Source organism: Balaenoptera physalus (genome assembly GCF_965194825.1).
Source record: "Balaenoptera physalus genome assembly, chromosome: 3".
NCBI lineage: Eukaryota > Metazoa > Chordata > Mammalia > Artiodactyla > Balaenopteridae > Balaenoptera > Balaenoptera physalus.
In genome coordinates, this window is record NC_138890.1 from 4,960,004 (window position 1) to 4,986,017 (window position 26,014).

The following is a 26,014-nucleotide window of genomic DNA, read 5'->3' on the forward strand; positions in this document are numbered from 1 at the left end:
CAATCGGAGTGCCGGGAGGGGCAGTGGGCGGGAGGCGCCGGGAGATCGACAGCTTTCGGAGGCAGTGGGCTGCGGGCTGCCGGCGCTGGGAGGGCAAATCGAGGAGATCCGAGAAGACCCGAGGCCCAATGAAGCGGGAGTTCCAGAATCGGTGGGCGGCTTCAGAACCGGATTGATGGCTCCGAAGAGTCAAGTGGACAGGAAGGAGGGATCTGGCGAAAGGCTTCTTTGAACGGCTGGGCGGGCGTCCGGCGAGATAGTCGTCTACGCAAGCCAATGAGTACACATGGAAGGAGGTTTTTATAGAGATTGGCAATCAACGTATCCAGTCTCTGACGAGATCTGTGTGATGCGCTTGCGTTTGGACTGAATTACTTTCGGTCTTAACCAGAATCCTTTTCTAGTCCTGTCTTCTAAGCTAATGGTTGAGTGGCGGGGGCGGGTGTAAGGTGACTGACACCTCTCCGGACAAATGGCAATGAAGGAAATAAAGGTGCTTCGTTTTGGTGGGAGCCAGTGGAAGCGCAGCTGCATTGGGGCGGAGCCGGCCCCAGACGGCGGGAGGGGATTAGCTGTAGCCGGAGTGAATGGCAGCCGACGTGGGCATTGGCGACCGGCTGCCGGAATTCAGGCCTGACGTCTGGGTTAGCGCCCCAGGAACCTGGCTGGGTAGGCCATGCACGTGGCCTGCTTGAGGCCTTGGAGACGGGTGCTTCCGGGGGTGGGGTGGCCCCAAAGCAAGAGGAAACCGAGGGATCTTCTGTACCCCCTCTCCTCTCTCCATCCACCCAGGGATCTAGAGACCCCACTTCTCTTCCAGCACTCACGGAACCAGCTCTCTTCCCGAACTCAAGGGTCTAGGGCCTTTGGTTTCCTCCCAGGACCGAGGGATCCCAGACTCTTAATTCCACCCCCCACACCCGCTTCACATAAGGTCTTTGGATTCCAGCTCCAAGCTCTGATCCTAGGCCCTCAATTTCTCTCCTAGACCTAGGCATCTTCCAGGCTTCCAATTCCCATTCAGGACTGAGGGGCCCAAGGTACCCATCCCCGCTCCAGGACCCAGGGATCCAGATACCCAGCTCCTTCTTAGACTCAGGGTATTCCAGGTTCCCAGCTTACCCACTGGACCCAGGTATACCGGGTCCCCAGCTCTCATCCTAGACCCAGGATTCCAGGTCCCTAGCTCACTTCCTGGAACCAAGGATTCCAGGTCCCTAGCTTTCTTGCTGGACCCAGGGAGTCCTAGTTCTGTCCTAGACCCAGAGATTCCAGATAACCAGCTCCTCTCTTGGACCCAGGTATAACAGATCCCCAGTTGCCCTCCTGGACCCAGGTATCCCAGACACGTCCAGCAGAAACCATCGCTTTATTCCTGGTTGTCTCCACATTCACCCTTTTGCCCTGGAACAAGGACAAGTCACAGCGAGTCAGACTGGAGTCTAAAGTAGTCCCAGGCTGCACCCTGGGGAGGAGGCTCCAGGAATCTTCTTTTTTTTTTTTTAAAGTTACTTATTTAATTTATTGGCTGCGTTGGGTCTTCGTTGCTGCACAAAGGCTTTCTCTAGTTGCGGCGAGCGGGGCCTGCTCTTCGTTGTGGTGCACGGGCTTCTCATTGCGGTGGGTTCTCTTGTTGCAGAGCATGGGCTCTAGGCACGTGGGCTTCAGTAGTTGTGGCACACGGGCTCAGTAGTTGTGGCTCGCGGGTTCTAGAGCACAGGCTCAGTAGTTGTGGCACATGGGCTTAGTTGCTCCGTGGCATGTGGGATCTTCCTGGACCAGGGATTGAACCCATGTCCCCTGCACTGGCAGGTGGATTCTTAAACTCTGAGCCACCAGGGAAGTCACTCCAGGAATCTTCTGACCCAGGCCCCCAGCCTGCTTCTGACAAAAACCACCCTGGGTCCCAAGCCTGGAGGGTTCTTTGGGGCCAGGGGACACTGGATCCTCCTGTCCATTTCTGCCCAGGGTATGCCTAGTTCACTGCTTATACGCCCAGGGTCTTCTTCATGGCTTCGTACACCATGTAGCTGATGCCACCTGCTGGCAACACCTTCAGTAACGTGGAGGTCATGCCTCGGTACAGCCCCGGGCAGCGCTGCTGGGCCAGGATCTGCCGGAAGACTCCACGCATGGTGAGGTTTGAACCCTCCACGGTGTCTGCGGGGACAGAGGCAAGCTCAGAGCCTGGGCCAGAGATGACTGGGCATCCTGGAGGGGGGCGTGGGCTGGAAAGTTGTGGGGGGCGGTGAAGCCAGGAGCAAGGGGTCTGGGTGTCATTTGGAAAGAAGTTTGGAAGACTTTTAGAGGAAATTGGTCAGTTTGGGGAGAGTGAGGGGCAGGAATTTTCAGGATTTGTTGTAGGGAACATCTTAGAAAACATTCCAACTTATAAGATCTGCTAGAGATTTGGGGATTGTGCTAAGGGGTAGTTTGGGGACATTTTCAAGATCAGGGTGGTGGGCTAAGGACCTGTTTGGATGTTTGAGGATTTGTTTAGGGGTTTGAGAGCCCGTTTGGGGGATGGTCACATTTGGGGAGTTCCCAGGATAGTGCAGCAGGTGGTTTTGAGTTTGGGGATGTCTCAGAGTCAGATTTGGCAAATTTAGAAACGGTTTGACTTCTGGAGTCACTTGAGGGCTGGGTCCGATGTGGAGAAGTTGGGAGGTCATTTGGGGACTATATGTTTTGAGGTCAGTATGGGGGCCTGAGTCACATTCAAGGAGGTTTGTGGGAGTCATTTGGGAGCTGGATGTTCGTTTTAGTGATGTGCAGGGTTAATTGAAGGGCTGGGATCAGATTTGGGGGTGAGTGTAAGTTTTGGTGGGTTCAGGGGTCAGCAGAGGTGGCCAGGATCAGATATGGAGCGTTTAGGAGTCAGTTTGGGGGGATGAGAAAGTTCGGAGAGCAGAGGCAAGGTGGGGAGGGGCATGCGAGGTCGCCTCTAGGGCCAGGCTGACCTTGGGCTTGCATCCTGGTGCGCACCGAAGTCAGTGGGTAACTGGCCCTCTGGCCACAGGTTGTGGACACTGTCACGGACGACAGACTGACCAGGCCACTGGGGTCATCCATGTCCCTGCCTGACTTCAGCCAGAGACACCTGAGCATCTACAAGAGAAAAAGGACAGGAGAGGGACTTCCCTGGTGGGCCAGTGGTTAGGACCCCATACTTCCACTGCAGGGGGCAGGGGTTCGATCTCTGGTCGGGGAACTAAGGTCCCACATGCCACGTGGCCAAAAAAAAAAGAAAGGCCAGGAGGAAGCTCTCTACAGGCCTGGGTTCACACCGCCCCTGACACCCCCCTCTGTGGGACCCACACCTCGTAGACAGCCAGGTCGGTGCAGGCGTAGGGAATGAGGCCAAGCATGTTGGGCAGGTAGCCGCGGTAAAGGACACGGGTGCCCTCCTGCTCCACGACATGCCTGGCGCAGTCCAGCAGCCCCTTGTACTGGCCAGTCCGGCACAGAGTCAGCCGTGTCTTCAGCACCTGGGGAGGATGAGGAGTGAGGTGGCTTGTTTGATCTAATCCTCTCAGTGACCCCCAACCATGGCCACTGTCCCCATCTACACAGGAGGAAACTGCTCAGGAATGCACACAGCTGAGTTTCAAACTCAGATGCCTCGGCCTGTATGTGCTCTCAGCCCAAGAGGGTGAGGGAGGGACTTCCCTGGCGGTCCAGTGGTTAAGCTTCCGCACTTCCACTGCAGGGGACGCGGGTTCGATCCCTGGTCGGGGAACTAAGATCCTGCAGGCCGCGTGGCGTGGCCAAAAAATTAAAAAAAAAAAAAAAAAAAAAGGGTGAGGGAAGAGATGTGAGCCGGGTGGGGTCTGCCGCAGCTCTGCCCTAACGCCAGCCAAATGTAGTGCCGTGCAAGTGTGGACCCCAGGTAGCCAGATCTGCCAATTTTCTGAAAGAAGCCAGTTACTGGAATTTTTATGAAATGCCCCAATATCAAAATATTGGCAGCTCTACAATTGTGCAAAAGACAGCACACCGAGTGTGGTAGGCAAAATTCTAAGGTGGTCCCCAAGATTTCCATCCCCCTGATAGCATGATCTATTTAATGGCCTTCCTCCTGCCCTTGAGCTACTGAAGCCCGTATGCCTAGAGACCTGTGAATGTGATGGGCTGTCACTCCCCTCGGTCAGGTTACACGATATGACAAAGGTGAAGGGATTTTGTAGATGTAATAAAGCCCCTAACCAGTTAAGTTAATCAAGAGAAATCGTCCTGGGTGGGCCTGACCCAATCAGGAGAGCCCTTTAAAAGAGAGTCTGTTGCCAGAGACAGAAGGCGTCAGAGAGATTGGAAGCATCAGAAACACTCTCGGGTTGTTTCTTTTCTTTTGTTTTTTTTTATGCCGTGCCTCGGCTTGCAGGATCTTAGTTCCAGGGATCGAACCCGGCCCTTGGCAGTGAAAGTGCAGAGTTCTAACCACTGGACCATCAGGGAATTCCCTCGGGTTGGTCTCAAACAAGCAAACTGTTATGGAGAGGATCACATGGCAGGAAACAGTGGGTGGCCTCCAGGAGCTGAGGACCTCGGTCCTACAATCATAAGAAAATGAATCCTGCCACCAACCAGGGAGTTTCGCAGAGGACCGCAAGCCTCAGATGGGTTCATTGGTAGCCCAACTGACACCTTGATTTCCACCTGATCAAACCCTGAGCAGAGGACCCGACTAGCCAGTGCCCAGACGTGACCCACAGAAACAATGGGATAATAAATCTGTATCATTTTAAGCTACTGAGTGCAGTAATTTGTTATGCAACAATCAAAAACAAAAACACTTCACTGATGCAAACTATTGTATACAGAATGGATAAACAGTAAGGTCCTGCTGTATATAGCACTGGGAACTATGTTCAATGTCTTGTGATAAGCCATAATGGAAAAGAATATATATATAAAAAAGAATGGGGACTTCCCTGGTGGCGCAGTGGTTAAGAATCCGCCTGCCAATGCAGGGGACACGGGTTCGATCCCTGGTCCAGGAAGATCCCACATGCTGCGGAGCAACTAAGCCCATGCACCACAACTACTGAGCCCGCAAACCACAACTACTGAGCCCGCAAACCACAACTACTGAAGCCCACATGCCTAGAGCCCATGCTCCGTAACAAGAGAAGCCACCGCAATGAGAAGCCCACGCACCGCAACGAAGAGTAGCCCCCTCTCGCCTCTCGCCACAACTAGAGAAAGCCCATGCTCAGCAATGAAGACCCAAAGCAGCCAAAAAAAAAAAAAAAAAAAAGAAACAACCAGGCAAGGGCAAGAATTATGTGGAGAAAACTTTAAAAGACCATTAAAGGGCAAAAAAGGAGACTCGAACAAATGGAAATGTTCTCGGATATGCAGAACCGATATCATATGGATGGCAATAATCTCTAAATTCAACTATGAATTGAACATCATCCCAGTAAAAAACAAATACCAGTAGGTGATTTTGTGTTCTGAACGAAGTGCATTGCTTCTGAAGTTTGAATGGAGAAGCTCAACAGAGAATAGCTTGGAAAACTGATAAAGAAGAGAAGGGATGGAAAATAATAAGACATAATATCAAGCCTCAAAAATTAAATACGGGGCTGGGACTTCCCTGGTGGTCCAGTGGTTAAGACTCCACGCTTCCAGTGCAGTGGTTGCGGGTTCAATCCCTGGTCGGGGAACTAAGATCCCACATGCCACGTGGTGCGGCCAAAAAAAGAAAAAATGGTGGGGCAAAACTACATAGACAGTAACATGATCAGTGGTCCGCAAGGATTGGGGGAAGGAGGGAGGGGTTAATAGGTGTAGTACAGAGACTTTTTACGGCAGTGAATTTATTTTGTATGATGCTATTATAGTGGCTACTTGTCGTCAAAACCCATAGCAAGTACAACACAAAGGGCGAACCCTGATGTCAACTCTGGGCTTTGGTTAATAATAATGTATCAATATTGGCTCATCAATTGTAACCAAAGTACCACCGAAATGCAAGATGTTAATGACAGCGGAAACTTTGTATATGTGCGAGAGGTATATGGAAACACTCTGTACTTTCTGCTCAGTTTTTCTGTAAACCTAAAACTGTGCTACAAAATAAAGTCTATTCATTAAAAAAAAATGAAAAGATAGTAGTGCATGAAGAGACCCCAGAGCGACAAGAAGAGAAAGGTCAGAAATAAACCCAAATATATACAAATATAGGTAATTTACCCAATTTAGTAAATTACAGTGGTGGCGTCTTGGGTCATTGCTGGGGGAAAGGAGAGGACCCATTCAGTAAATAGTGTTGAGGTCACCAGGTAGCCATCCGGATTACAACTTTGATACATATCTTACATGAAGAGGGAGAGGAGGAAGAGGTGGAGGAGGAGGGGGAGGGGAAGGAGGAAGCAGTAGCAGCTGCCACCTAGTCATGTTTCATCTTCTATGGGGCAGATATTCTCTTACCTCCATGGGGTTGATGAGCGTCTGGGAAGTGGCCACAGCCAGGGAGCTGGCAAGGAGTCGTTCCTGAAAGGTTGGGGACTCATGCAGTCCGCAGAAGTGATTCTTACACTGGGACAGGAGAGAGGAAAGTGAGAGAATAACTAACCTTCCTTCCTTCCTGAAACTCACCCAGGGGAAGAGGTCTGGGACCTGGAGGATGAACGTATGTCTTGGATAAGGACCTGGCCTTTGGGGGTCGTGGGTACAGGAGAGGTGAGGGCTTGAGGGTGGGGCTGGGAAAAGCAGACCATCCCCCCACCTGTTCAAAGACAGAGAACTTGATGGCGTACTCCGGGGCGATCTTGAGTACGTTGATACCATTGCCTCTCCATAGCAAGCAGACACCCCACTGCTGGACCGTGCTCCGTATACCTCCCAGCAGATTCATGAAATTTGTCTTGGAGGAGTAGACCTGGGGATACGGAGGCGCCTGGCCCTCTGAGGAGCCCTCCACCCCGTCTCCATCCCCATCCCAGCCTGGAGCTCAACCTCTCCTGTCTCCAGCTGCCCAACTCCAAACCTACCCCCTCCCATCCCCATTCCTTCTTCAATGCCTTCCTTCACTAGTCATAGAATTCTCTAAAACGACCCAGACCCAAACCCAACACCTACTCACATTCCCATCTCAACCCTCATCTTCTCCTCCTCTCCAGTCCTATTTTGTCTTCAAAGACCCCGTACCCGGTTCTCTGATCCCCACCCCATCCTTGTCCCTGGTACCATCCTCTCAACTCCAACCCCTGTCCCCACCCCACCCTCGTACCTGTTTCCGGTTACACCCTCACCCCCATCCTGAACTCCATCAACTCCACTTCCGCCCATCCCCATCCCAACAGCTCCAACGCCATGTTCCCCATGCACCCGCATGTATACCTTGGCACAGTCCAGAGGGGCCGTGCCCGTGTGAGACACCGCCCCAGCCATGGCTCCCGAGAGGAGAAACTTCCACAAGGCTCCCTCATTATCTACCTCCAGGACAGCCATGGGGACCATCAGCTGCTCTCCAGTGTGCAGCACCTGCAGGACAGACCCGGCTCCCGCCCCCACTCAGCCAGGCTGGAGCTCCGTCCCGACACATCTCCAGGACCCCCTCCCAGTCCAAGGCCTACCCGGTCCCCACTGCTTCAAGGTGGCATTCCATCCAGGTCTGCTGGGAGAGGAGCGGGCTGTGCAGGGGGGGTGGGCGGCGTGGCCTTCTCCCCCTGCAGTCCTGGCTGGAGGTGCTGGGAGGCCCATGGTGCCCGAACTCAGCTGCTGTGTTGGGAGATGCTCCAGTTTGCTTTCAGGCACATGCCCAAACATGTACCCATACACATGGGTACAGCCCAGGTTCAAGGAGGGGGGTGGGTTTTGGTGAGTAAGGACTTGACCCTCTTAAACAGGGTCTGGACCCTCGAGCAAGGCTTCTGACCTTCCTCAGGTTGGGCTCCCATGGCAGCTGGAGGGTCAGGACACTTAGGCTCAAATCCTTGGTGAGTAGTTTGCCCATCCAGCAACCATGTGGGAGGGGCATCTTGTAAATTTGGGTCCCAGGGGATGGTGAGGTCACAGAGGCCCTTGTGAGCTCACTGCATATAAGACAGAGTGAGTGTCTCCCCGCCCACCAAAGGTCCACATCCCAATCCCTCTAAACATGTGAACGTGTTACGTTACAGGGCAAGGGGTAGGGGGTGGATTAAATTTGCAGATAGAATTCAGGTTCCTAACCAGCTGATGGGGAGATGGAAACATTGTTCTGGATTAACCACAGGGTCTCAATGTAATCTCATGAGTCCTTCAACAGGGAAGAGGGAGGCAGAACCATCCGTGTTAGAGGGACTGGTTGTGAGAAAGATTCCACTGGCCACTGCTGGCTTTGAGGATGGAGGAGGGGGCCACGAGCCATGAATGCAGGTGGCCTTTAGAAGCTGGAAAAGGCCAGTTATCAGATTCTCCCCTGGAGCTTCCAGAAGGAGCCAGCCCTGCTGACAGCTAGATTTTAGCCCAGTGAGATCTGTGTCAGGCTTCTGACCTCCACGATAATATTTTAAGCCACCAAGTTTGTGGTCCTTTGTTACAGCAGCCATAGGAAACTAACACACTATGTTTCGTTGTCATGGCAAGGGGAGATGGAAGTGGGGGAGAATGGGAAGGCTCTGGAGCTCTGGGAGAGAGAGACACAGTTAGTCCCCGAAGTAAGACAGGCATAGGTTTGGAGTCAGATGGACCTGAGTTTGAATCCCATCTCAGACACTTCTTGCTGTGTGACCTTGGGGTACCTGCTTTACTTCTCTGAGCTTCAGTTTCCCCAGCTGGAAATTGGAAGTAATGAGTAACTCTACCAAATAGCGTTGTCATAGGATCCAATGAGAGTCTTTGTTGGGAGCATCTCCAACCTCAAAGTTGTTTGATCAAAACCCTCGATGTCATCCTTGATTCCTCCCTTTCTCTCTTACACACAGTCTGTCACTAAATCCTGTGGGCTTAACCTTCAAAGTATATCCAGAATTTGGCTGCTTCTTACCATGTACGTGGCCACCACCTTGGTCCAGCCCCATCGTCGCTCACATGGACCAGTGCAGTGGCCATCACCCCAGTTCCCCCAGCTCCTGCCCTCGCCCTTCACAGTCTGTCCTCCCCTCAGCAGCCATCAGAGGGCGCCTGTGAGCACCTGAGTCAGGTCCCGCCCTCCTCTGCCCACAGCCCTGTAGGCTCCACCTCCCCTGGGTAAAAGCCCCAGTTCTCCCCTTGGTCCACAAGGCCCTGCAGGACCTGCCTTGTTCTCTCTCTGCCCTCACCTCCTCCCTCTCTCCCCATCACTCACACTGGCCTCATGGGCCTCCTTGTTCCTCCAACACACCCAGGCATGGTACTACCCCAGGACCTTTACACTGGCTGTTTACTCTGTCTTGCATGCTGTTTCCCTAGACATCCCCATGGCTCCTTTTTTTTTTTTTTTTTTGGCCATGCTGCGTGGATTGCGGGATCTTAGTTCCCCAACAAAGGATGGAACCCAGGCCACGGCAGTGAAAGCACCGAGTCCTAACCACTGGACCACCAGGGAATTCCCAAATCTTTTTTTTTAAAAACCATCTTTACTTCTTTATTCAAGCATCACCTTCTCCCTGATGCCTTCTCTGACCACCCTACTTAAAATTTAAACTCAGCCCTGCAGTATTTCTCATCCCCCTTCCCTCCTTTGTTTTTCTCCATAACACTTTTACTATCTACACTGCTACATATTCACTCACTTGTGTTACTTCCTGTTCATCTCTTCCCACTGGAATATAGGGTCTATGAGAGCAGAGATCTTTGTCTGTTTCATTCACTTCTGTATCCTATGTCCAGAACTGGGTCTGGCATAAAGTAAGTGTTCAACACACATATACATTAAGGGGGGCTTAGCACAGAGTGAGGGTACATAGTACTTGCTTAATAAATGTAAGTTCTTTTCCCTTTAAAGATGTCAGTGGACATCTTTAAAGTGTGGGTGGGGAAACTGAGGCTTAGAAAGGGGAAAGCAGCCTGTCTGATGTCACACTGCATGTCAGCAGAGCCTCCTAAATCCCAAACACAGTGTAACGGTTTAAAAGAATGTGGACAATGTATAACAGCAACTAACATAATGTTTAGGTCAATTACACTGCAAAAACAAACAAATGCATAGAAAAAGAGATCAGATTCCTGGTTACCAGAGGCAGGGAGTGGGAAGAGTGGGAATTGGATGAACGTGGTCAAAAGGTACAAACTTCCAGTTATAAGATAAATAAGCATGAAGGATGTAATGTACACATGATAAATATAGTTAACACAGCTGTATGCTATATATGAAAGAGAGTAAATCCTGAGTTCTCAAGAAAAATCTTTTTCTATTTCTTTAATTTTTAATGAGATAATTTTTAATATGAGATAATGGATATTCACTAAACTTATTGTGATAATCACTTCATTATGCATGTAAATCAAATCATTATGTTGTACACCTTAGACTTTTACAGTGCTGTATGTCAATTATATCTCAACAAAACTGGAAGAAAAAAAAAAGAATGTGGACAAGAAAATGAATGTTAACAGGCACAATTAAATAAAATGAAGTGGTAATACTCAATGCTGACATGGCTGCATTAAAACTGGTAATGCTAATTCCTTGCTGGTAGCTGTGTATATTGCATACAATTTTTCCAGTGACATGACCCTGAGATAGTCATATCCTTTGACCCAGAAATCCCACTTCTGGGCATTGATCATTAAGTCAAAGGAAGTAAAAATACAAAATAGTTAGCAAGGCTTGATCCCTTATCTGGGCGTGTGAGAAATCATATCTATATATGTGTATATGTATCAGTTAGCTACTTCTGCGTAACAAATCACCTCCCCTCCCCAAACATAGCAGCTTAAAACATGAACAAGATGGTAGCTTCAATGTCTTTTATAACCTAATTTTGGAGGTAATATACCATCACTTCTGCTGTATTCCCTTGGTCATACAGACCTGCCTTGGTACAATGACAGAGGAGATTACACAAGAATGTGAACACCAAGAGTCAAAGATCATAGGGGGACATCTTAGAGAATGACTCTCACGGTCCACATAGGAAGAAGTTTGATCACGTGAAGACAGGCAGAAATTGGAGTGATGGGTCTAACATCCAAGAACACCAAGGGATGTGGGCAGCCACCAGAAGCTAGGAACAGGCAAGGACAGATCCTTGCCTGGAGTCTTCAGAGGGAAAATGGCCCTGCCAACACCTTGGTTTTTGACTTCAACCCCCCATTACTCTTAGAGAATAAATTTCTGTTGTCTTTTATTTATGATAGCCAAAAGGTGGAAACAACCCCAGTGTCCATCAACGGATGAATGGATAAACAAAATACGGTCCCTACATAAAATAGAATATTATTCAGCCTTAAAAATGAAGGCGATTCTGACACCTGCTACAACATGGAGGAAACTTGGGGACATGATGCTCAGTGAAATAAGCCAGACACAAAAGGGCAAACAAATACTGCATGATTTCAGTTCTAAGAGGTCCCTTGAGGAGTCACATCCATAGCGACAGCAGGTAGATGGTGGGGGCCAGGGGCTGGGGGAGGGGATGGGTAGTCAGTGTTTAATGGGGCAGAGTTTCAGTTTGGGGAGATGAGGAAGTCCTGGAGGTGGATGGTGGGGATGGTTGCACGACAATGTGAATGGACTTAATGCCACAAAACTGTACACTTAAAATTGGTTAAAATGGTAAATCTTGTGTAACGTGTATTTCACCACAATAGAAAAATATTTTTAAAAATTTTGTTTTAAGCCCCTTGTTTGTGGGAACTTTTTAAGCAGCCCAAGGAAAAGGACACACTTGTGTAATTACAAAAAATACAGGAAAAATTAGGAGTGCTCCTGAATGTGGACCTTCCCCCACACCCACTTTACAGATGTGGAAACTGAGGCTCACGGAGTCATTTCCTGGTCTCCCGCAACAATGTAGAATGGAAGTCGGCCCATGTCCTTTCCCTGTGGGTGGTATGAGGTGGTCCCACATCCACCCACCCCCTTTCAGGAAAAACCACAATGAAAGAGCTTAGAAAATGTATTCCTTTGTTCTTTTCCTTTGAAATAACACACACAGGCAGGGAGGTGGGGAGTGGTGTAGGTGGGGGAGGTGGAAGCATTGGGGGGGGTCGTCCCATCCCCCCCAAATCCAAGTTCTTCTTTTACAGTCCTTTAATGGGGTTCCCCAAGGACTTGGAAGGAATGAAGGGGTCCCCCAATAAGCCTAAGCTCAGAATCCAAATATAAAGTGCAGAATATACAGGGTGGGGGTACTGGGAATTAGGGCGGATGGGATGTCTGCTCCTCTCCGGTAGAAAAATAGACCTGGAATGAATTTGGGGGACTGGGGAGTTTGGGGTTTGTTTTGCATCCTTGGTTGCTTGGGTTTAGGGAAGCTGCTCCTGGCTTCCAACTCTGAAGTCTGGGGAGGGGCTGGCAGTGCTGGGGGATGTGTGCGGTCCCCTTAATGTGTCCCCAGCCTTGTATTGCCTCCTTGCCAGCCCCTAAGAAAGAGCGACTGGATCCTCCAGAGGGACCCAGGCTCTGGGGGTTGTTATCAGCCTAGACAGTGGGAAGTGGGTGTGAGACATGGCCCTGCTCGGGGAGTATTTGAGAGAGAAGTTTCCCTGCAGTCCAGGCTTTGCTGGGGAGGTAGGGGGTCCAGTGTCTGTGCAGGGCCTGGGAGAGGCATCTCCTCCCCTTGCGGCCGGCATGAGACGTGTCAGGACAGTGGACAAGTCCCGTGGGTCTTCAAGCTGGGAGGCCAGGACCTGGGTTTCCTGGAGGCTCCGTAGATTATGGGGTTTGTGCCATGGGGGTAGGTCTCCGGGCTCTGGTGTGTGTCTGGGACAGGGGTGCGTGGGATCCAGGATACCGATTGGCCTATTGGGAGCTAGACTGGGGGGTCTGAGCATTCAAGATCCAGTGCTTGGGAGGACTCGGGTCAGAAACCAGGGGTTAAGGGGTTGGCATCCAGTGCCTGGAGGTGGTAGGGTCTGCCTCTTATGGATGAAGTTTTAGTACCCAGTGCCTGCGGTGAGGGGATCTGGGGTCCAACAGCTGCAGTCGCCAGCACCCGCTCCTCTGCCACTGGGCTCTCGCGACTGTGGTTTGAGGAGTGAGGATCTGGTGGGTCGGGGCTTGGAAATCTGGGATCCGGTGGCTGAGGGTATAATGGTTGAAATGTGGGGATCCGGGAGTCGAAGCAGAGGGATCCAGGACCCAGTGTCGAGGTAAAGGGATTCAGGAATCCAGTGGCTGGAAGGAGGGGGTCGGGGCCCCGGGACCTAGGCATTGCACTGTCAGGGTCCGGTGCGCTGAGGTTTCTTGATATCCAGAATCCAGTGGCCGAGCTTGGAGATCCAGGACTTGAAGCATGGGGATCTAGGATCTGCCAGTGGATCTAGGATCCAGTACTGCCTGAGGACACTGGATCTGGTGCCTGAGGCAGCTGGGGTCTGGGGGTTTAGATACAGGGTATGTGCTGCGGGGTATCAGGATCCATTAGCTGGGTTGCGGGGGATCCAGTGGTTATGACATGGAGGTCCAGGACTCAGTACGTGTTGGGGGAGAGGGAAACGTGGGAACCAGTGGCTGGGGTGTGGGGATGCAGGACCCAGTGGATGAAGTGTGGGGATCCTGTGGTTCGAATGCGTTGGGGGGGGGGGGACCTGGGATCCACTGGCTGGGCCCTCAGTCTCCAGTGGCCGAGGTGTGTGGGATGTCATGATGGAGGTGAGGGATCTGGGGGAGGGGTGGGCACTGGGTCCCTCACCTGGACGTGACCCCCAGGGCCTGCTTCATGTTCTCGTAGACCACGTAGGAGATGCTCACGGCTGGAATAACCTTCATGAAGTTGGGGGCAATGCCCCGGTAGAGGCCCCGCACGCCCTCCTGGGACAGGATGTGACGGAGCAGACCCAGCATGGACAGCTGGGGGGCTCCCTCGATGGAGGCTGGTAGGGGGTGGGGAGGCCAGGTAAGGCCAAAGGTCCCCCTCTCACTTCCCCCTCCCCCCCACTCCCCCCCAGGGCTGGGCCAGGTGGCCACTGCAGCAGGAGGGAGGAGGGTTAGACTAACAGTGGGACCTACCACTCAGAGTTGGAACTTCTACTGGCCTTGGAATTGGCTGCTCATCTCTTCACCCCAATCTGGAGGCCCCAAGTTTGGGGATGACTAGAAACAGAGCAGCTATGTGCGGAGGGGGAGGTGGGAGAGGGCACAGAAATTTCCTCTTCCTGGAACTCAATTCCTTCTCCCTTTTCCCAGCTAACTCTTACTCAACCTTCCAACCTCCATTCCAAACCAGCTCTTCAGGGGAGCCCTCCTTGGCACCCCTGTCTAAGTCCAGCTTTTCCTTCTCCCCTTTATTCAACCCTAAATCCACACTTCATTGTGGAATGATTTATTCACCATCTTCCTTCCTCTCCAACTTGGGAGCTCTTTGAGGGTGGAGGACCACATCTGTCTTATGCACGGATGACACCCGGCAAAAATCACAAAACACAAATGCTAAAATCCCCGAGGAAATTCTCAAAAAAGATTCAGGGATAGTAGCGGGAAAAGAAAAGAAAAAAGAACCTCAAAAGAGCAATACAGAGAAATACAGTAAAACAATTGCAGCCTGGCCCTGCTCCTCCTTGACCTCACTATATCCCAGCCTTGCAAATTAGAACTCAAGTTACCAGCCCGGAAAGCTGCCTCCCGGCTGAGATGGCTAGGATGATCTTCCGGCACTGGCTGTATCTGTTCTCCTACTTAGGGTAAAGGGCTCCCATCCCAATGTCACAAAAGGGTAAACTGAGGCCCAGAGAAAAGTAGGGACTTTAGTCAAGGCCATCAAAATCCAGGAGGATCCCAGCCCGGGACTCTGCCTTCTCACGGGGAGGAGCTGGGGATGGGAAGGTGGACCCAAGTCGTGAGACCTTCCCTACCTCCTCCTCCCACCCAGGCCTCACCTTGGGCCTGCATGCGGGTCCGGACCAGGGCCAGGGGGTAACTGGCTATCTGGCCACACGTGCTGGAAATGGTGCCGCAGGCCAGGAGCACGAGGATGCCCGGGTCGGCCGAGTTGTGGCTATACTGCTGGAGCCACCGGTTCTTCAGGGTCTGGCAAGGGTGGAAAAGGGAGGAGGGTGGGTTGGAGGTGGGTGACACCAGGACCCTGGCTTCAGAGGTCCTGCTGGCTGGCTTCTGTATCCCGTGATGGCTGGTGTTAGCCAAGCATTTTACCTGCATGCTCTCATTCAAACCTCACCTAGACCCTCTCTGGTATGTGGAATAACAGCCCCCCTACTGTTCCTGCCTTAATCCCTGGAATCTGTGACTATGGTACCTTCCGTGGCAAAAGGGACTTTGCAGATGGGATTAAGTTAAGGATCTGGAGATGTGAGATTATCCCAGGATATCCAGGGGGGTCCAATGTCATCACAAGTCTCCTTGTAAGAGTCAGAGAAGGAGATGTGATGACAGAAACAGAGATCAGAGAGAGACAGAGAGAGAGATCTCGGGGCAGGGGGGAGATGCTATGCTGTTGGCCTTGAAGATGGAGAAGGGGCCATTAGCCAAGGAACGTGGGCACCACTAGAAACTGGAAAATGTAAGGAAACAGATTCTCCCATAGAGCCTCCAAAAGGAAAGCAGCCTGCTGACACCTTGATTTTAGCCCAGTAAGACGCATTTTGGACTTCTGACCTTCATAACTGTGAGATAGTAAGTTTGTGATGTTTTAAACCACAGTTTGTGGTCATTTGTTACAGCAGCCATTGGAAACTCATACAGTCTCCAAGGTGGCCACCCCGCCCTTATCCCTCACCACTTCAGCTCAAACCTGCCGACTCCAATAGCCAAGCGTCCATGGCTCAGCCTGAGGATTTTATCTGGTCCCAGGTAAGGCTGCCCTGAGTACACAGGAACAGGTGGGCAGTGCTGGGAAATCAGCACCCCCAGAAGCAACCTTCAAATGATGACTGACTCGGTGTATCAATACCCCAGCTCCCTTGCCTCTCTGATGGGGGCATGTTCTACACTTTCTCCCGGAGGTGTCCACCAGGATTGAGCTCCACCTGTCTGCTGTGGTATCTTGCTTGATAATGCACCGTTACGGGTTTAAATGCATCCCCCACCAAAAAAAAAAAAAAAAGATGTGTCGGGGTCTTAACCTTAGAATATGACCTTATTTGGAAATAGGGTCTTCGCAGACATAATGAATTAAGATGAGGTCATACTGGAGTAGGGTGGGCCCTTAACCCAATATGATTGGTGTCCGTAGAAGAAGAGGAGAAGAAGAAAAAGGACCCATAGGGGAGAAGACAGTCATGGCAACAGAGGCAGAGACTGGAGTGATGCGTCCACAAGCCAAGGAACGCCAAGGACTGCTGGCAAAGGCCAGAAGCTGGGAAGAGGCAAGGAAGGATACCCCCTACAGATTTCAGAGGAAGCATGGCCCTGTTGACACCTTGATTTTGGACTTCTAGCCTCCAGAACTGTGACAATAAATTTCTGCTGTTTTAAGTCACCCAGCTTGTGGCACTTTGTGAGGGCAGCCCTAGGAAACTAATACTAAAGCATGATACTTTTTGGTTGCCTTCCCTTCCCTGTCTTACTACTTCCCCCCAAAACCACTTGCCCCCCATCCCTGCTTCTGGAAGACCTCCAACTAAGACAAGTACCATTACGATCCCCATTTTATTGATGAGAAACTGAGGCTCAACAGAAGTTGCTTGCCCAAAGCCACAAGATAAAGGTGACAATCAACATTCAGAGCGACCCCCAAGTCCAGAGCTGTGCCCTTGGCTAATCCCTTCTGAAGCCTTCTGTGAGGCCTCTGTAAATCCAGGATCTTCTTTTTGGCCTTGGGACTGGAATTGCTCATAGGTTTCATTTCCTAAGTCAATTCCAGTGCATTGGTAATGGCTGCCTGGAACTGTGTTGAGAGGGACTCAGTGCTGTGATGGATTGGTGATGTCTGGCCTGGGCATGGAAGGGGCAAATGAGAATCGTTTACCATTACTGCCTTTTCAATTTTAATAGCCGCCTTTTGGGGCTGGAGCTGCATTTGCCAAATAGGTGTTTTTAAGAGCAGTTCTGTTAAAAAGAGGTTCTGATGACTGGAAAAGTATGGCTAACACTGGGCTTAAAAAAAAAAAAAGGTAAATCACTTTTCTGCAGGACTTCTCAGAGCCTTTAAGGGACTAATTTAGATCTTGAAATGCCAAGAGGGCACAGGGCTTTTCAAACTTCTTAGACCTCCGAACTCCCTTTTGGGGTGAAGAATGAATGAAATAAGGTTGCAGAATAAGGTCTTATTTCTGCTCATGACTCTGAATGGCTTCCTATCACATTTAGGAGAAACCCAAACTCATGATCAATCGAGTCCTTGCTGACTCTTCAGCTCCCTCCAGCCACTCAAGACTTCCACTCCTCAACAACAAAACAATCTCATCAAAAAATGGGCAGAAGACCTAAATAGACATTTCTCCAAAGAAGACATTTAAGATGGTCCACAGGCATGTAAAAAGATGCTCAGTGTCGCTAATTATTAGAGAAATGTAAATCAAAACTGCAATGAGGTATCACCTCACACTGGTCAGAATGGCCATCATTAAAAAGTCTACAAATAATAAATGCTGGAGAGGGTGTGGAGAAAAGGGAACCCCCCTACACTGTTGAAGAGAATGTAAATTGGTGCAGCCACTATGGAAAACAGTATGGAGGTTCCTTAAAAAACTAAAAATAGAGTTGTCATATGATCCAGCAGACATATATCTGGATATATGGCATATATCTGGATAAAACTATAATTCGAAAAGATACATGCACACTTATGTTCATAGCAGCACTATTTACAATAGCCAAGACACGGAAACAACCTAAATGTCCATTGCCAGACGAATGGATAAAGAAGATGTGGTACATATATACAATGGAATATTACTCAGCCATAAAAAAGCATGAAACATTGCCACTTGCAGCAACATGGATGCAACTAGAATTATCATACTAAGTGAAGCAAGTCAGAGAAAGACAAATACCATAAGATAGCACTTACACATGGAATCTAAAAGATGGTACAAATGAACTTATCTACAAAACAGAAACAGACTCACAGACATAGAGAACAGAATTATGGTTACCAAAGGGGAAAGGTCGAGGTGGGGAGGGATAAATTGGGAGTTTGGGATCAGCTGATATATACCACTATATACAAAATAGATAAACAACAAGGTCCTACTGTATAGCACAGGAACTATACTCAATGTCTTGTAATTAACCATAATGAAAAAAAAAAAAAAAGACTTCCACTCCTCCAATAGGCCATATTCATTCCTGCTTCTGGACCTTGGCATTGGCTGTGCCCTTGTTCACACACCCTCCTGATATATATTCAACTCATCACTCCAACATCATCTCTCAGAGACATTCCTAGACACGCCCCCCCTCCTGCCCATGGCTACTTTCGATTGCACGTCCTGTTTATTATCTTCAGAGAACATTTCAGGACCTGAAATTACTTATTTGCTGGTTGACTGACTTCTTTGTTCATTGGAGGGGTGTCCCGGGAGGACAAGAATTATGTTGTACTCCCTGAATGCAGCAGCCAGCACAGTACTCAGAACACACGGATGCTTAGGACATAGTTGCTAAGTGAACGGGTGAATGAGTGAATGAATGAATAAATGAACGAACGAATGAATGAAGCCTTGTCTCACTTGGCTTCGTAGACGCTGGGTGCTGGTAGGGCAGGTATGGATGGCAGGTACCGGGGATCTTAGATCAGGACCAGCTACGTCATTTGCGGGGCCCGGTGCGAAATAAAAATACGGGAGGTTCCTTGTTCAAAGATTATTAAGAATTTCAAGAGGGTGACAGCAAAGCATTCAACTAAGTGTGGAGCCCTTCTGAGTTGGTGACTCTACAGGTTGCCTGCCCATGAAGCTGGGCTGGATACAAAGATTGGGGGGATGTCTGGGAACTTCTGAGGCTGTGCTAATTCGGAGAACCTGGTGATTCCACCAGGAGAAGGGAAAAGCAATGGATGAGGTCCCTGGAAGAGAAACAGCAAAAACTCCCAGCTCCTGCTTCTCCTGATGAAGGCCCCGAGATGCTGGTCATGGGGTATGGATTTTATGGCGGCGGCAATTACTGAAATGGCCTTGAAGAAGATATTGGCCTGGAGGTGGAGGTGCGTCTGACCCACGTTTTTGGGGGGATGGGCATCTTTGAAGCTCATCTTCACCTGCTCCCACGATTCTGTGAGCTAGAGTGGTCCCCGACTTTCACATGTCCTGAGACCCGGGAAGGCCAAAGTACAGATGGAAGGTTCTTGCGGTGGGAAGTGGAAGAGTGGCGGGGCAGGTGGGGGAGGTCCAATGCCTGAAGGAGTTCCCCGGGATCCCAAGGCCCATGGTGCTTTGCTTCTCCACCCCTAGCTAGGGAGGTCGACTGAGCCAGCCCCACAGGAAGGGCAGATCCCAGAGAAGGGAGGACCACAGACCTCGTAGACAGCCAGGTCGATGCCCGCGTAGGGGACGATACCCAGCACGTTGGGCAGGTAGCCGCGGTAGAAGGCTTGGGGCCCTTCTCGCTCCAGGATCCGCCATGCACAGTCAAGCAGCCCCTTATACTGGCCCGTCCGGCGAAGGGTCAGCCGTGTCTTCAGTACCTGGGGAGAAGCCGGTTATCCCTGGAAAAGCTGCCTTCGGAATCACTACATCCAGGAATGAAGGCACTTAGAAATTGTACCTCCTAGATGGAGATACCCTGAGAATAACTGAATTAAAAGAACCACTTGTGGGACTTCCCTGGTGGTCCAATAGTTAGGACCCTGCACTTCCCTTGCAGGGGGCACGGGTTTGATCACCGGTCGGGGAATTAAGATCCTGCATGCTGCTTGGTGTGGCCAAAAAAATAAATAAATATATATATATATATATAAATAAATAAAAGAACCACTTGTCCTAGAATCTTCTTCTACCCCCAAACTCTATACCTACAAACTGGTTACGCCTATCAGAGTTGCACGTGGCACCCACTGCCGTCTCCCAATATCTTGTTACCTTCTCCCTTATCAATAGAAACTGCTATTTTCAGCAAGAACACAGCCTCTAGAAATAAAGACTACATTTCTCAGCTTCCCTAGGCGTGTGGCCATGTGACTGAGTCCTAGCTGATGAAACAGAAGGTGAAGAGGTATGCAAGGCTGTCAGAAAGTATCCTTAAAGGCAGGGAGGTGTTCCTTCCTCTGTTCCTCCTTCTTGGCTGGAGGGTGGATGCTGTGACTGGGGCACAAGCAGTCATTTTAGGCCATGAGATGGGTGTCACATGCTGAGGTGGTAGAACAAGATAGAGGGAAGGAACCTGGGTCTCTAACACTCTGAAGCCACCAGACCATCCCTGAACTGCTCACCTCTGGACTTCGTTTATGGGATATGAGTTTTCCGTCACTCAGAATCCTAAGTGATGCCTGGCACAATCTGAAACTTGAAATGATTTCTCCAAAAATGGTTTCACCTAGAAATGATTCCCTTGGGGACAAGCATCCTGGAAACCAGTATCCTGAGACGAGTCATATCCATAAATGCCTGGACCCCACAACTGTTATCTAAACAGCTAAACCAACACTACTGTCCCCAGAAGTCACATCTCAAACCGTGATACCCAGACCAGCTACATGTGAAGGAGCATTGCTCTAATGAGCTACAGTCTGAATCAAGAAGAAGCAAAGCATTATAATCCCAGTGTTTATCCCACCTTGGAGTGAAATGGTTATTGCAGGCCCGCCCCCAGCCCTGCTATGGAGCCTCTGCTAGGGCCCCTCTTTCTCACCTCCATGGGGTAAATGATGGTTTGGGCTGTGGCACCAGCCAGGGAGCCAGCCACAAAGCGCTCCTGCACATGCAGTGTCTCCTGCTGCCCCCAGATGGCCCGCTTGATCTGAGAGGGAGACACAGAGGTGGCGGGACCTCAGGGGTTGGGCCTTCAGTGCACTTGGACCTTCCCTCTGCTGTCCTCCTCCTGGGCGCATCCCGAAGGGGAGCAGATGCCCACTCCTGGGGACCTGCAGACATCCCCCACCCCCAGGCCAATCCTGCAAATCCTCATGTCTGTAGCCCACGCCTCCCCATGCCTGCCCCCACCTGCTCATAGGCCATGAACTTGATTGCCGACTCAGGTGCAATCTTGAGCACGTTAATCCCGTTGCCACGCCACAGGGAGCGCACGCCCCCCTCTTGGATCATGCTTCGTAGGCCTCCCAGGATGTTCAGCCGGTTGGTCTTGGAGGCGTGGACCTGGGTGGGAAGACCGGGTGGCTTTGGGGACCCCTTCAGGGGTCCAGGCCTAGGGAAGGGGGTGGGTCTCTCCAGGGCCCCTCACCTGCATGAAGACCTTGAGGCGGTCCAGGGGGGCTGTGCCCGTCCGGGACACGGCACCCGCCATCGCACCCGCCACCAGCTGCTTCCACCACATGCCGGTCAGCTTCTCCTGCTCCGAGAACTCATCCGGGACAGTCAGGCACTCGCCAATGTCCAGGACCTGGGGATGCAGAGGCTGGGGGTGTCATGCCCCAGTGGGGCTGGGGGGATGCAACTCTGCCCTAAACTGGGGCGTCTCCCCCATGACTCCCAGGGTGCCCACCAATGAATCCCACTCCACCAGTGAATCTCACTTGGAGAGCCCAAGAGATCCCTCTTGGACCCCTACCAGATCCAGCCCCGTGGTCTCCACAGAAGATAACAACATCCTTCCTGGGGATCTCCACCAAATCCCATCAAAGCATCCTATTCAAGTCTCTACCCCACAGGGGACTTCCCTGGTGGTCCAGTGGTTAAGACTCCACGCTTCCACTGCAGGGAGCATGGGTTTGATCCCCGGTTGGGGAACTAAGATCCCACATGCCGCGTGGTGTGGCCAAAAATAAATAAATAAAAGAGGATATATAAGAATATATATATTATGGGAATTCCCTGGTGGTCCAGTGGTGAGGGCTCTGCGCTTCCACTGCAGGGGGCACAGGTTCGATCCCTGATCAGGGAACTAAGATCCCGCATGCCGTGCAGCACGGCCAAAAAAACAAAACAAAACAAAACAACAAAAAAACCCAGACAACCACAACGAAACAAACAAGCCCCTGCCCCATAAAGATCCCTCCAGAGCCAATCAGATCCCTCCGAAGGATCCCACCCAAGGGTCTCCCACGTAAGAATTCCAGAAGATACCTCCAGGGCCACACAAGATCCTACCAGGGACTTCCTATAATATGGAGCCCAGCAGATCCCTCCTGGGGGGTCTCACCAGATCCCCAGGGGTCTCCCCCACAGAGATCATCCCCCCTCTAGCACCCTTCACCTGCAGACTTCTTAACCAAGCCCCTCATGGGTCCCCCAGGGTGGGAATCTCTGGATCTCCCAAGAGGATCTCAGCAGATCCCATGGATGGACCCCTCCAGATGCCATCAGATCCTACCAGATGCATCACTCAGGGATTCCCACCCTGGAAATGGCAATCCAGAGCACTTCCTCCCTCCCAACTTCCGGTAGATCCCGTGAGACCCTCTGAAGACAGTGGCTTCCTAACTTGTCTTTTCAGCAGCAGAATCCTTTATTGAGGGGAATAGAAACCAGCAGAAAGAGAGCCATGTGGTTGAGGGTGGGAGACCAGATGCCCCATCTGGTGAGCCCTTTCTTCCCTGAACCCCCAGAGGCCCCACAGTTAAGTCTGAAGGGTCCCCATCAGCTGGCAGAGACTTCCCCAAATGGGCCCCGGGAGCCCCAGATGGAGGAAGAGGAGAGCAGAGCCTCAGTCCTTGGCTGCTCCCAGTGGCTCCTCCTTCTAGAGTCCGGAGCCAGCCCCTCCCCCCATGCCCTGGGGAAGAGGGCCCGACCACCAGGCTGGGACAGCCGCCCCCCACCTCACCGTGGAATGCTTCCAGAAATACAGCACGTCTTCCACATTCTCCAGCGAATGCAACAGGAAGTGGTCACGCCATTCCTGCCAGTCAATGGTCATGGTGCCATCACGGTCCATGCTGCGGGGGGAGGGGTACAGGTGGGACAGAATCAGTGCCTGGGTCCAGGGGTGAGTTGAGTGAGGTTCTCGTGGATTTGGGGGGTAGACTGAGCTCCTTGGCACTGGGAGCTCCCCATTTTACAGAGGGGGAAACTGAGGTTCAGAGAGGGGAAGCAACTGGGCCAAGATCTCAGCTCCACTGCCTTGGGATTGGGTCTGAGGCTCAGAGGCTCAAGGTGGCTGAGGGGTCTTGGGGACCTGAGTTACCTGGGATTCTGAACACCCCGCTACTCACCTGTGCAGGATTTTCTCTGCCTGCTCCAGCGAGATGGAAATGCCCAGAGCTCGGAAACTCTGCTGGATCTCAGAGACGTCGATATGACCTGGGGAGGGGGCCCGAGGTGGGGAAGTGTGTGTGTAGGGACCCTGAGATGGAGGACCAGGACAGCTTGGAATGGGGATATTGAAGAAGACCAGCGGATCCAGGAACCCAACGTGAGGTCTGTGGCAGGGTTGGGGGGGGTCCTTGACCCACTGGGATCAGAGGGGTAGAACTGGGCCATATTGGGGGGGGTCTTCTGTTTGATGAATGAATGAAGGATTGAATCCAGGGATAATTATGGGGGTCCCCATGCCACAGGGGGTTGAGAGGCAATATTGGACTCCCAGAAAAAGCGATGGGGGTGTCTCTGTCTCATAGGGAATCCAGGAGCCATATGGGGAGATCTTTGTCCCACAGAAAAATAAGACTAATAAATAATAGCATCCCACCCCAGAAGGAAAAGGAGGTGGGATAGGCCGGCTGGGCCCCGAACCACCTAGCTGGGGGTGAGGAGAGCTCCCAAAATAGCGTGTGAGTCATCAGGGAGAAGCGGCCCTCCCTCCTCCTAGCGCTGCCAGCTCTAACCCTGTTGGCATCTCCAGGGCCCCCACAGCCCCATCCCTTGGCCTCACCATCCTGATTCCGGTCCAGACTGTGGAACAGAAGTAGCAGGCGCTGTTCCCGCTCCTGCAGATAGAGGATAAACTCCTCCAGGTCAAGGCCGCCATCTGAGTCAGCGTCACCCTCAGGGGAGATGCCCTGGCAGGGGAGAAGGGCCAGAAGGAGTTCTGGGAAGCTGCTCCCCCAATCTGGAGGAGGCAAGACAAGCTTATGCCCCAGGAACCCAGGTCCCCCCTTCCCCCAGCCCTGCACCTAGAGGACCAGGGCGGGGAAGTCACCCCCTCCCTTGATCATCTCTTTCCTCAACAAGATACCCAAGGCCAAGGTAGGTCTGTGAGGTGGACAGCGGTTGTCCAGTTTTCCTGGTGAGCAAAATGAGGCTCTCCAAGGTCAAGTCACTTGTTCAAGGTTACAGAGCTGGGAAGTGAGTAGGTGGACTTGGCCTCTTGTCTCTGAAAGCCTGTCCTTCCAGCTGTCTCTTATATGAACTTGTCCACGTGGCAGTTTCAAGAGCTCTCCTTGGAGACAGCACTGGGCAATGTGGGGCAATGACACATCCACACTGAACATCTGCAGGGCCTCTGTTTTCCCATCTGTAAAGTGGGAGGTTGACTGGAGGTCTCAGGGTGCTATGGAGACAGTCCAGTGGCATCTGGGCCTCCAGGTGTGGGGGGACACATGCACGGGCTTGGGGTCAAGTTCCTGCTTTGATAGGTGCATCCCCAGCTGAGGGTGGCCTCGGATAGGATTGGGTCCTTGGCTGGGACAGCCTGGGGCATAGAGCCAAGCCCAGGAAAGGACAGGGAAGGGAATGTAAACACAGAGGCTGGGGAGGGTGTGTCTCCTGCAGGTGGGTGCAGGCCTTGTGTATCGGGTTGTGCAAAGAGTTCAGAGGAGGGTGTGTCCCGGGCAGTGGGCAGGAAAGCACACGCGGCCCCATTCCCAGGCAGACATCCCTCACCCCGAGGGAGGAGGGGGACGGGTTTGGCAGCCGAACCTGCAGGCCTGGGGCCTCGGTGGTCCTGTCTTGAGCGAGCCCGTTAGGCCCGGACACGGGCGGGCAGGGGGAAGAGGACAAGGACGCCCAAGCTAGGAACAGGTCCAGGAGTCCAGCCACAGGCAGTCCCGGGCTGCTCCCGGCACTCCATTCAGAGGCTCGGGTTACCCTGCGCGGGCGGGGCTCCAGCGCCACGAGCCAGGAGGGGGTCCCGGCGAGGGTACCTGTTGGGCTCCGCGGTCCGGGTTGCCCCCGCCCAGCCGGGCCAGTCCCTGGCGCAACTCGTGGACGTCCACGCGACCATCCTTGTTACTGTCCAGCTCCTCGAAGAGGCGACCCCAGCGCTGACGCCGCTCCGCATCGCCCGGGCCCCCCCGCATGGCGCCCGCCCCGGGGGGAGGGGAGGCCCGGCAGCGGCGGCCTCAGCGGGGGCTTGACGGCTCCCCCTCCCCCCAGGGGCCCCGCAGGGCCAGCTCCGCGGCCACTGCCACCGCAGCCTCCGCGCTGCCTGCCCGGCTCTGGCACTTGTAGGAGGTGGTGACTGCTAGCCGTCGCCGCCCGCGCCAGAACTTGCGTCTCCTCCGCATTGGGGGGGAGGGGGACGGGGCGGAGCTGGGGGGGGCGTGTCAGGGATGCTTTGGTATTAGCACAATCTAGGGATCATCACTTTCATTCTGGGAAGGGGGGTTCGAGAGATCAATGATCTCAGGTCTGGTTTCCGAGTTCCGTTTCTGCGTGCCTCAGTTTACCCTCTGCCCAAGGGGACGAGGTAGGGAGATGTCAGGGATTGGGTTACGTAATCCCTTTCCACTTGACCTCCCTCCTCTACTAATCCTCCTCAGAAACTAAAATTCTCGGTTTCCCTAGACGTACTCAGAACCAACTCTGTGCCATCTAGCCCTGCAACAGCCCGCCCGCTCATTTCACATTGCCTAAGCGGCCACAGAAGCAGAAAATCAAGTCGCCTTGCTCTCCCTCCGTGTTTTCTTCCCGCCCGCGCGCCTCCTTTCTCGGTCCCACTCAGACTGGGAAACAGAAGATCAACGCGCGGCGCGGCTGCAAAGTCGGTTTC

At 52.1% G+C, this 26,014-nt stretch overlaps 2 protein-coding genes across 7 annotated transcripts; both read right to left on the reverse strand.

Annotated features, from left to right (window-relative positions):
• Window positions 1-297: 297 nt before the first annotated feature.
• Window positions 298-7,597, reverse strand: SLC25A41 (solute carrier family 25 member 41). Of its 3 annotated transcripts, none has more exons than XM_082455200.1 (6): window positions 7,348-7,597; window positions 6,734-6,886; window positions 6,436-6,543; window positions 3,321-3,488; window positions 2,961-3,108; window positions 298-2,160 (listed from the first exon to the last, which is right to left on the reverse strand). In XM_082455200.1, the coding sequence occupies exons 1-6, from the start codon at window positions 7,465-7,467 to the stop codon at window positions 1,988-1,990; spliced, it is 870 nt and encodes a 289-aa protein (XP_082311326.1). In that variant the 5' UTR covers window positions 7,468-7,597; the 3' UTR covers window positions 298-1,987. The 3 variants fall into 3 exon arrangements, with proteins under 3 accessions (XP_082311326.1, XP_082311328.1, XP_082311327.1); XM_082455202.1 differs by having other exon boundaries at window positions 7,336-7,491; XM_082455201.1 differs by lacking the exon at window positions 3,321-3,488.
• Window positions 7,598-12,019: 4,422 nt separating this feature from the next.
• Window positions 12,020-25,492, reverse strand: SLC25A23 (solute carrier family 25 member 23). 4 transcript variants are annotated; one of them, XM_082455195.1, is made up of 11 exons: window positions 25,167-25,492; window positions 23,957-24,011; window positions 23,298-23,385; window positions 22,910-23,021; window positions 21,371-21,529; window positions 21,133-21,285; window positions 20,822-20,929; window positions 19,491-19,658; window positions 14,953-15,103; window positions 13,770-13,950; window positions 12,020-13,157 (listed from the first exon to the last, which is right to left on the reverse strand). In XM_082455195.1, the coding sequence occupies exons 1-11, from the start codon at window positions 25,320-25,322 to the stop codon at window positions 12,998-13,000; spliced, it is 1,491 nt and encodes a 496-aa protein (XP_082311321.1). In that variant the 5' UTR covers window positions 25,323-25,492; the 3' UTR covers window positions 12,020-12,997. The 4 variants fall into 4 exon arrangements, with proteins under 4 accessions (XP_082311321.1, XP_082311320.1, XP_082311323.1 ...); XM_082455194.1 differs by having other exon boundaries at window positions 23,957-24,083; window positions 25,167-25,491; XM_082455197.1 differs by having other exon boundaries at window positions 13,016-13,397; window positions 23,957-24,083; window positions 25,167-25,491.
• Window positions 25,493-26,014: the final 522 nt, after the last annotated feature.